Source organism: Lepisma saccharinum, chromosome 4, assembly GCF_977018435.1.
Source record: "Lepisma saccharinum chromosome 4, izLepSacc3.1, whole genome shotgun sequence".
Classification (NCBI taxonomy): domain Eukaryota; kingdom Metazoa; phylum Arthropoda; class Insecta; order Zygentoma; family Lepismatidae; genus Lepisma; species Lepisma saccharinum.
This window is the reverse complement of record NC_139232.1, coordinates 16,924,068-16,936,253: the sequence shown is the minus strand read 5'-3', so window position 1 is coordinate 16,936,253 and position 12,186 is coordinate 16,924,068. Positions and strand designations below refer to the sequence as shown.

General features: G+C 36.1%; 1 protein-coding gene across 2 annotated transcripts in view; it reads right to left on the bottom strand.

Annotated features, from left to right (window-relative positions):
* LOC145987106 (putative protein disulfide-isomerase A4) overlaps positions 1–11,665 on the bottom strand; it is a 54,852-nt gene extending 43,187 nt beyond the window's left edge. For both annotated transcript variants that reach the window (XM_083121581.1, XM_083121582.1), the window contains exon 1: positions 11,496–11,665. In XM_083121581.1, coding sequence (XP_082977707.1) covers positions 11,496–11,592 — 97 coding nt within the window. In that variant the 5' untranslated portion in view covers positions 11,593–11,665. The remainder of the gene's footprint in view (positions 1–11,495) is intronic.
* Between the last annotated feature and the right edge of the window lie 521 nt (positions 11,666–12,186).

Genomic DNA, 12,186 nt, shown 5'->3' with positions numbered 1-12,186 from the left:
ATAATAAACAGTCCTGATCAATTTTTGCTCATCAGATGAAGTTACTTCAGAGGGTTGCATGTTGATTGTGGAATGGACCGAGTTGTTATATTTATGTAGAAGTTCTGGAAGAATATTAAGCCATTTATAATTACCTTGAAGTGTAAATTGTTTATACATAAGATTTTTTAGGGTTTTGTTGAATCTCTCTACAATTGAGGCTTTGAGATCACTGTAACTCGAGTAATGTTTTATTGACTGGCTTTTAATAAATTGTTGGAACACAGAATTATAAAATTTTTTGCCATTATCTGTTTGCAAATAGCGCGGTGATCTTCCACTCTGATTGATGATTGTCCTGATGGCTTCTGTAACACATTTTCCAGTCTTGGATTTGAGTGGCACAGCCCAGGCAAATTTTGAAAATGTGTCTATTACAGTAAGTAGATACTTGTAGCCCTTGTTGATTTTGTCTAAGTTTTTCAGCTGTCCACTTGCCATCTCAATCAAGTCCCCTTGCCATAAATCATCTATGCCTTTTGTGACTACTGGGAGTCTCTTATAATTATGTCTGGCTTGTCTGTGTAATTCATCAACAATAATTTGTCTAGACATAATATGAAAACAAGAATATTGCAACTATGGGGTGTTCAGCAGCTGATACTACAGGATTTTCTAAATATAATTTGTCCCCTATTTGTATTTTAAATTCCAGAGAGCCATCATCTTCAGCATAGGCTGTTTCTAATGTATTGGGGTCTCTAAAATCCTCTAACTCTACACTGGTGATTTTTACTTTGTTATCAGCATTTGTTATTGATAAGGTGGGGTAGTGGTGTGCCTGTGGTTGAAGCCAATATTTGATCTTGATTGGTCTCAGTGTGCCCCCAACAAAAAACTGGTAATAAAATTGTGCAGGGGACAGCATATATATTTTGCCACCTGGTGTAAATGGTGAATCATATTCTTTGTTGGGGATGCTGTACAATTCAAGAATTACTGTATGTTTTGGATTCTCGATTATGCCTGTTATTTCTTTTTCTGCTGTAAGCAATCTGCTTGTTACAGATTCAAGATGCTCATTGATGGTCCTAACAACATCATCATGGCCTGGCTTGATCTTTATGTCCACAACAAGTTTCTTGTATTGTTGCACAATCTCTTGAAGCTGTGTGGCAAAAACAGACAGAGCATTTGCTTGATTGGATTCCATGGTCCCTAGCTGTTGCTTGATATTAGCTACAATTTGTTGCAAATTTTCAATAACTGCCAATTTTGAATTTTGAGCAGTAAGATCATGGACTTGTCTTCTGATATCCTCAAACAGGGCATGCAGTTCATTAATATGTTGATTAGTTGGTAGAGTGGCCACTGTTTGAGTAAGTTGTTTGATCTCTGTCTGTATATTCTTGATATCTTCTGATTTCAATATGCGATTCACTGCTCTCTTTATATTTTTAAGTTCCTGTGATGTAGGCAGATTTGATACAGTATTTTGCAAAGACTCAAGTGCCAATTTCACATTGTTTAATTCAGAAGCATCAGCCACATTTTGCATAGCATTTTGGAGCAGGGCTATATCTGCCTGAGAGGGTGTTGATTGTTGTAAAATTTCAAGCTTTGTTTGGATATCATCAATCAAGTGATGAAAATGAGATAGCTCAGATTCAGTGTTGAGGTTTTCAAGCTTTGTGATCTGTTCCTGGACACTAACAAGGGTATCTACAATACCGGGCAGGCGGGATTCTAGAGATTCTTGTATATTTGTCAAATCACTTTGCACTGCTGCTATTGTACCCTCAAGATGGGTTATGGTACTTTGAATTTTTCCAAAATCTTCATATGTTTCAAGTTGCAGCTTGATGTTTGCAACACTCCGAGTTATTGCACTCAAAGCATCAGAAGATGGCAAGTTGTTCATAAAATTTTCAAGTGTCTCAATTTTTTCTTTAACCTCGGCTATGGCATTGTTCAGAGGGTCCAGATTAGGTATTTGGAGTGATTGAATCTGTTCTTTTAGAGTGGAAATCACTAGATCAAAATCTTCTTGTGATTTTATGCTTTTGAGAATTGTTTGGAGCTGTGTCTGGACATTATTTATCTGCTCTTCCAATTGTTGTTTCAATTGCTCAGAGTTGGTGGCCTGGCTCTTAAATTTGGCTTGAAGAGCTGCTACAGCTTCTTCTAAACTTTGAAAATTATCTAATGTGGCCAAATCAGTATATTTCTGAAGCAGCAATTTGAGTTCAGAATCAATTTTAAGAAGAGGGTCCATGCATTGTGATTGTAAATTTGTAATTTCTAATTGAAGACTGGCATTGAGTGTGGTTTGTAAAGCTTGTAAATCACTTCTTAATTTCTTGACTCTGACATCAAGCATCAGAATCTCATCACTGTGATCTTCATGTCTTGTATGGCCAAATATATCATTAGGCATTTTTGTTTTAGTGGTTATTTATTATTGAATATCTGATTCTTAATTCTATAAAAAAAGGTATAAGCTTGTCATATGACCCAGGGACCTCAATATATAAGCAGTCACCAGCAGAAACAGTATATACAGTGCCAGAAATCATGTTTGAGTGCTTAATTCTATAAATATTTCTCCCCACTGAAATTTTGACATCACCCTCAGGGGTTGTAATAAATTGCAATTGACCACCTACAGGTAATTGGTAATGATTTAAATTATTGTTAAATATGTACAATGTTTTACCTGTTTCATCATCAACATCTGTAAGTATGCTGTTCAGATGAATAATTAACAAAGCACTTAGTTTAGATATCATATCAGAAGAGGGTTGTGGTGTTGGCAGATCCATAATAGCCTGTTTTTTGAACCCAAATAATTGATTGATTGATTGATTTAGTTTATTTTACTTCGCGTTTTGTGCCTCTTGGCTAATTTGCGAAGATGGGGATGAGTGATGAAATGATGAAATTGATGAATGGACATTCACAAACAACCAAGCCCGACCAGGATTCGAACCCGGGACCCTTGGCGTCGCAGCGCGATGTGCTAACCACTCGGCCACAGGGTCGGGCGAACCCAAATAAGTTCATAGGCATGTTTATTTATTTCAAATCATGCTCTGTAATTGGGCATTGATTGCCATTTTTCAAATCACAATGCCCCCATGGTAGGGTATGTATGCCACATGATAAAATACATCTCTTATCATCATGTGGGTCCAGAGCCACTTTTCTTACAATATTGCTAGTCAATAAGTGATCCACACTCTGAATTCTGGATTCTGATGTTCTGATTAAACTCTGGGATTTGAGACAATTTTTGTAATCCTCAAATTCAAGCTCTTTGTCTACAGTATCTCTGCCAATGCCCTTGGCCTTTTTGGCAACAACACCACTACATGTTTCAAAACTGTACATCTTGGCCCTTAACCCAGCAAATGCCACAATAACATCACCAAGTGTCTCATCTTTTAACTTGCCAGGCATCTTTTTGTTGTGGGGGTGAATTTTTGAATGTTCAGTGGTATCAAAATATTTAAACAATTCAGGCTGTGCAATATCTTGATAAACATCTTCTGTTTGAATATCAAGAACAAAACTATCTGTGTCCATGTACATCAATTTTACACTATCACCATAAAAAGGTTTCAGCACATCATAATACAATTTTAACATGTGTAATTTGGCCAATTCCAATATCACAGCCCCTACATAAATAGGTTTATCAAACTTAATCTTTGTTTTTTTCATGTTGAAAAGTGCCATATTTTCATCATAAATTCTTCTGTAATTGAAGTTGGGCTTTGCAATCAATTTTTTGCTCCGGCTGGGGTCAGTAATTATTTTAACATCAATATGTTTTCTGACATTTTCAATTATTTTGCCATACACTGAATTTACCATCAATTTAAACAAAGATTTATCAAATTGGCTCATTGCAGATGTTCGAAGCTCTGTGTTTGTATCAATATATGGCTTCAACCATCTTGAGTGCCTGAACCTCAAAACTTTTCCAACTTTGGTCACTTGAACACCATGATTCATCAGGAACTGGAGGTTTTTGTAATATATGACATAATTCTGTTTCGGCTCCAGAGTCATCATCAATTTCTTCTGTTTAGAGCCAGGTGAACACTTAACCTCGGGAATTGGGGGCAGATCAGAAAATGTGTTGTGTAAATCATCAGGAATTGTCAGATCAACCTCTAAGAAGAGGCCATAGTTACTGTCATCAAAGTCCTGAAGATCCTCAATGTTGAAATCTTCAACCCAATCAAGCCCTGCATATGGCAGTTTTTTCATCATAGCATAACCATAAAGGCTATTGGTATCTACATACAGTATATAATTTGATGGCAGTGCTGGATCATAATCAGGAATATATTTTTTTTATTTGCTCTGGCATATCTCTGAGAACATTGCACCATGCCACCTCTTATACATTGTTCCATAAACAGATACATATCTTGATCCTGGATCAGATCCAATTGCATTTTAGTGTTTAAAAACATTGCAGACCATGCTAGGCCCGGAGCACTGTAAAAATACATTGGATCCAGCTTATAATTTTCCATGGAAGATTTTCTGAATGCCTGCAGTATATCAGCTAAGAGGGTCACATCAAGTTTTAAATAAGCCTTGTGATAATCACCAAATGTATGGCATTTTAAATTGTTCCACATCAACTGGGCATGGTGATAATCTTCATCAGTGATTCCAGATCCTCTGATTTTGCTGTAAAACTCTTGTTGTGGTGGCAGAGAACACTCATCAAATTTAGAAAAATCTGTAACATAATCATATGGATATACACCCTTCCGCCTAATTAATTTCAGCTCCTGATTTAGAAACAAAGCACATGTGATTTTGAATTGATCATCAGATAATTGAGTGGCCAGTGTAGCCAGGCTAGCAGACAGAATTCTGTATGAATCAAGAAATCTTAAGTGAATAGGAACACCATTAACTTTAATTATTTTGCTAATGGCAATATATTTTTCATTATTTTCAGCTAAAATATTTAAATTCTGCTTGTCAAACCCCTCGTACCTGATCAGATGATGAAAATCATAATTGGATGCACCATGGCAAAATATGGGGACAAATTTTGGTCTCTGGATCTTAATATTACAGCTATTACACAGGGCCACTAAGAATTTACCATCTGTATGAGAATGGTGTTTCACCTTGATATTTGCATCTGAAAATTCACAATCACATACCGGTCATTTTTCTGCATTGTTGAAATCTTTAATCTGTTTCTCTGTTAAAGGCAACATGGGTTTTGATTTTAATAAGACATTAGATGCTATGTCATGGCACTCATTTTCTATTCTATCTGCAAATTCTTTGATGGCATCTGCTCCCATGTATAAATCTTCTTTACTAACAACACCATCCTGTACAACAACATAATAAAAACTAGAAGGTTCATGTAACTGGTATGATGTACTTGAAGATTCATCAGGATCTGGGCTACAGAATGCAAGAGGTTTGAGATTTGATTCAAAATCACAGACTATATATGCTGGGTGTTCCAACAAGGCTTCAGATTTTTTGAATTTGGCATTTTCACTTGGATTAGGCATCACCATATGAACAGGTTTATGGTTGCCACAGTATTTCAGATGCTCAGTTAACTTGTTTTTAGCAATTTCTGCATTTTTTTCACGAACCCCATTTATTATTTTTTGACCATCAAATACAGACAAACATCTTCTGCACAACTTAAATATTTTATGAGTTTTGTCTAGTTGTGTTCTGACTAAAGCTTCAAGACTGTGTATCAGAGTGTAATGATATGTGCCATCCTTTTCAATTAAGAGCAGATCAATCGGAATAGCAGATTCATCATCAAGTGTACTGATTCTGAGAGGATCTATCAAGCAATTGTCACGGCCAGTAGAACAAGTAAATACATTAATAGATAATTGTTTGCCATTGATATGCCTGGCCTTTTTTTCAAATTTATCAATATTCTGAACAGGCATTGGGTATTCTAAACCCTCCATTGCCTCGTCAAAATCATGTTCATGTTCCTTATAATAAGTTATTCTCTGAGGGTTCCTTGAAACTGGATACAAAGCAGCTAAAATACACCACAAAAAGCATTTCTGGTCATTATTTTTTATATTAACCACGGCTGTTTTGTTTTTTATATTGGCAGGTAATGGCAGATATGTAGATCCTTGTAATGGGCTGAATTCAGAAATATTAACATAGAGCTTGTGTGGAGATCCGCATAGGCTCCATCCAGACTCTTTTGCTGCAAATTCAGAGTGTTTAATATTCAATTGATCTATCAAACTGCTTATTATTTTGTCTAAATTTGCATTTGAATATACAGGTACAGTTTCTGTTATGTGGGGCTGTGTAAATTTTGTGCCATTTGGCTTCTTATATTGTGTAAACAATTTGAGGGACAGCTTATAAGAGCCATTTTGTGCATTTAGAATTGCCTGCACATCAGGATTTATACTGTTCAAAAAATTCTTTATGTCACATCTTGGCTCTGATTTAAAACAGTGATCTCTTAATTGGCCATTAAAACTGCTATGGATGGGTTCATAGCGTGGCTGCTTTGCCGGTCCAGCATTAAGAGGTGTTTCATGCTTCCTTTTCAGACCAGATGTAGATGGTTGAGGGGGCAATGTTGATGACTGTACAGAACAAGAACCCACATGTCTATTGAAATATGCCTTGCTAAATATTTTATTGCATTTAGAACATATTTTAGTGGGAGTTCTGAATTTGCCTGGGTTACAATTCTTTTGGTGTCTGGCCCAATTGGGGCTGGATATATTTTTATTACACTGATTGCAATATTTTTGATTTGGCATTTTTGTTGTTGGTTTATTATATAAGATTTCCTGGGGTTCAATTCAAAATTTTGTACTTAATATATATATATATATATATTGTTCAGCTGTGTGCTTTGTTTATTTCTTGTGTATATTTAATATGTTAATATTATTAATTTTTATTCTCAGTTTATTATATAAATTTTTTTGGGTTTTAAACCAAAACTCTATGCTTATTATGACAGGTTGTAAAGCTAATAGCCCACAAGTGGAAAAAGAGAATAAATATTGATCTACACTGACCTTCCGCAAATGCCTGCACAGACATGCATGTCTAGAAAGGCAATGACCTAGCGCTGAGTGTTATGTATTGATTTTTGTATAACAGGCTGGGACAGATATAAGCCTGACTCTAAATATGAGTGGATTACAACAAACAAGCTGGATGCAACAAATATCAGATTTTTTATACAAAATATAAGCCCTTTTTGTTCAATATACCAGAAATATATTTAATATAAATTGTATATTAAACCAAACAGGCCTGTAAGTATGAGAAGCACTGTAACAACACATCTGTTCTCCTCAGCCACTCTCACAATACTGGCTGATATGCAATGCAAAATCTCTTTAAATAGCCTAAGCACAGACCGCATTGAAAGCATCTGAAACAATAAGCCAATCAGAATATAACACATCATCACATTATGTCATAACCAACCAATCAGAAAACAACACATGTCTAATAATTTGTTGCAAAAGATGATGCAATATAAATAAACCAGAAATAGGCCACAAGTGGACCGGAAGTAGGCAAACCGGAAGTGGACCGGAAGTAAACCGGAAGTGGACCGGAAGTAAACCGGAAGTGGACCGGAAGTGGACCGGAAGTAAATATGTGTGTGTGTGTGTGTGGGTGTGGGTGTGTGTGTGGGTGTGGGTGTGGGTGTGGGTGTATCTTAGCTTAGTTTTAGGTGTGGGCAAAAAAATATCAAGAGGGGCATATTTTTAACAAATTTATGGACAACAATCTCACAGAAGTGCCTTTTATAAGTGTAGGCAAATCAATCTGAGGGGGCTCATCATTTGTACACTAGGATTCAAAATTCTTAGAATTAAGAGCATATTACACTTGAAGAATTTGGGAATAAGGGCATCTTTGCATAATTTTAAGTGTGGGCAAATCGGGCTGTTTAATTATATGAGCTCATCATTTGTACACTTGTAAGTGGTGCTGGTTGTATTGTATTTTATACTACTGATACACAATATGTTTTTGGTATGAACAAGAAAATTACAAATGTCTTACAAACGCTTCGTGAAGTGCTTACTTGTTATAGAGTCAATAGCAATAACCATGATAATGCTATATTAGCAATAGATTTTCAACGAGCATTTGACTCGGTACACCATGATTACATATTTAATGTGCTTCAAAAGTACGTTATACGTGGACATTTTTTGTCAGCATTTAAAAGCCTTTATAGTAACGCAACATCCAAAATACAAATAAATGGATTTATGACAAGAGAACTTCCTATTCACAAGGGAGTAAGACAAGGTGACCCATTATCGATGATAGCTTTCTGTATCTCATTGAGACCCCTCCTTTCTGCATTAGAAAAGCAAGTACAAGGCATCACCATACAATCTATAAACACAAAGGTGTTGGCCTATGCTGATGATGTTAATGTATTAATAAATACGCAGACTGATGTTGCTGCAACGTCTAAAGTATTACAGGAATTTGGTCCCCTTTCAGGGCTCACAGTAAATCAGAAAAAATCAACTCTTATGCATTTAAACCCGGATATAACTTACCCTCAGAGCGGAGAATTTCATGTTGTTCCATCGATAAAAATACTTGGAATAATTTTCGCGCGCTCCCTTCAACGAATGATCCAGTTAAACTATGACAGAGTGATAAATGGTGTTAAAGCAGTTCTACAAATGAATAAATTTCGAATACTTAGTATACAGTCAAGAGTGACGTTTGTACAGGTGTACGCTCTCTCCAAGGTGTGGTATGTAGCAAAAATCCTCCCGTTGAGGCAATTGGATATTTTTAAGCTCAAGAGTGCTGTGAACTGGTTTGTCTGGAACGGTCAAATCTTGCGTGTAAATCACGCAACGCTTTGTTTACCCTATGCAGAAGGGGGAATGAACCTTGTAAACGTGGAATATAAAAGCCAGGCTCTACGTATACAAGCTGATGTAACGACACTGATTCAACACCCAAACAGCCTCACTAGTAAAGTTCTGAGACACGCCTTGGACAACATTCAATTGGAGGCCCCAATTGAAGTTACAAGACTTCCAGACAGATTATGGTATTTTAAGAATACAATAGTGGATATAAGTTACGCTTTAATACAATCTCCAATCCTTCCAACGCAAGAGACGTCAAAAATATATAGAAGACTGTGTTCACTATCACAAAAATAGTGTAAAATTGTAGATCGGAATCCAAGAGTCAATTGGCGGGAAGTATGGAATAATATACAGGCCCGCCACCTTACGTTAAGAGTCAGATCAGCGTGGTATATAATTGTACACCAAATATTCATTACTGGAGTTAAACTTTATGATATAAAATTAGTAAATACTCCAATATGTGCTACATGTAATGTACAAGATAATTTAGTGCATAAGCTTAGTGAATGTCAAATAATCCAAAAATCATGGTTATATATCAAAAAACTTGTGAGTACAATTTGTCGTACATCAGAACGTAACATTTCAGTAGATATTCTTTTGTATCCTTCCTTTGCATATTATCCAAGAACAAAACGCCACAGTGTACAATGGCTCTTAGGCCAATATGCCCTTTTTGTATCCATATATAGGCAACAAGATTCTCACATCCAATTTATCAATCACCTGCACCAGGAATACCAAATGATCCCTCGTTGTAAACGAGATATGTTATATGCAAATTTCCTAAATGTAATGTTAACTTTATAATGACAAAAATGTAAACATGTACAATTATATGTAATAGTTTCAAATAAAAAAAAAAAAAAGAACAACAGCGTTTTGATTTATTCCCTGTGCTACGTTTTCTAACTTTTAATCGCTCAAACCTGGTCTGTAATTGTAAATAAATTTAATCCCGGACGGGGAGAGAAAATCAGTAAACGTAAATGAGTTCTAGACAGTGTAGAACCTTTTCATATTCAAATCATTTCAATTCGGTCCAGGAACCTTTTTCTGGATCAATTTAAATTCGGTCCAGGAACCTTTTTTCCAGAATGAATTTCAATTCGGTCCAGGAACCTTTTTACGAAAGAGTTTCAATACGGTCCGGGAACCTTTTTTCAATGTAACAATAAGCAACTTGGACCGAATTTAAATTGTGCGAAAAAAAAAGGTTTCGGTCCTACAGCGGAACCCAATAGAACCCTTTAGAATTTATGGGGTTCCTGGACCTTCAACAACCTTGGTCTTAACAACTGCTCTGGACCACAGAATATTTATCAATAAATGAATATCCAAGCACTATAATATCAGTAAATTCAAATAAACATGTAATTACAATAACAATCTATAGACAGTCATCTTTCTTATATACTCAATATCAGTGGCGCCGATTAGGGGGAGCAGTTTCCCCCACCCCCACTTTTTGCCATTTTTGCCCCAGCACATTGCTAAACCTTATCTACCAGGGGAAAGTAAACTGAATGAATGAGAATTGTGACTAGTTCGTTGGTTGGAGGAAAACTACATATTTAACGACTATGGGCGGAGGAAGTCAAGTCTGTTGAAGCGTGTTGTTGATCACACCATATCCACTATGTTTTCAGAATGTTTTCTACTTCGCCATCTCCTATGTGCCTACTGCACGATTCAATACACAGAGAACGTTAAAATTCTTAATCGGCCCTCCCTGGTGGCGTAATGGTTACGTCATCGTCTTGTAATCAAGGCTTCCCCGATTCGATACACGGTGGAGGCACACTCAGCTTGCCCTTTTATTCGATAAGAATAAGCTTTAAGCGAATCTTAGACAAACACATGCGCATATGAACATTCAAAAACGTGTCTCTTTAGGAACTGACAAAAATATTAATTTGATACGTTCATAGGACACCATGAAATTTAATTTTTGTCAACTTGTTTTTTTTTTTTCTTTTTTTTTTTTTTTTTGCTCGTTCGGCGGCGCTATTTTTGTCTCAGCTTCTGGGGCGACCGTCTCTTCCCCTGCCCTTTCGGTCAGTGTGCTAAGGAATAACTTTTTATCAGAAATTATTTGTAATTACGGGTAGGACTTTATAAGTCGTTTTGTTTAGTCAAGTCTACCTAACAGCACACAATCAACTATCAACGAATGAGTCGTTCCGTTTTTTGTTTTTTTTTCAGAAAGGCTAGTACGTCAGTAAACTAAATAACAGAATAAAATACGACAAAACAAAATAAAATAATCTAGTTTTGAAATTAATGATCGCAATGATGACAAAATATATTTACAATAGAAATAAATAACTAATAAACAATTATCCAGAATAGAGTTTATACTCCAAACCAACAACACTTCAACAACATCATTGTATTGTAGATCGTTATTTTGTTTTATTTTTGCAGTCTATTATTTATATTATAATTAATAAATTAAAATAAAGGAGATAAAAATCCTGGGTGGGGGACCGTATAAATTCAGCGGAACTGACGTCCTGTTTTTTTTAAAAGTACCAGGATATTACTTCCGCCCCCCCTCACTTTCTTTAAAAAGTTAAGTCTACTTACCTCCCGGTAAGACGATGTAATCTGATGACTTGTTTTCACCACTGATAATACATTGCACCACTAACAATAATAACATGTACTTTACACGCGTGTACATCGTGTTCACTGCACACACAAAATCATATACTGGCTCTGCTCACTCGTCTTTCGAAAGATTTAAACCTAGCGAAGGGAAGACTTCTGGCGGAAGGATACAAGCCAAGAACGGAAAATAGTTCTGGGCATATCTTGCATAAGCTACGAAGTCATATATTCGTATGGTTTGCTTTTAATGTTTCTACAGTTATGCTAGGAACGGGAAATGTCTTCAGTACAATTTGCTTATTTACATTAACCTTGACATTACCGAAGGAACTTTTTTTTTGTCTCTACAGATCTTTCTGCTTTGAGTTCACAACACTGTGACGATTGTTGACATCAGTCTTGAGGGTAAGAACGCCTTGTGATGTCATTATCAATTATCGAGGCAGCATAGCATAATAACACGGGTCACAGGACGAGATAAGCTATGTGAAAAGGTAACGCTGCATGACTACCAACAAGAATGCCCATGAAGCATACAATTGCATTCTATGGCAATAAAATTTCACCATAGGATGATAAGAGTGGGGAATTATGCAAACATTTGTCGTCACTGGCGTATGCAGGATTATTTTTTCGGGGTGGGGGGCTGGAATTGTAAAGGTGGGCT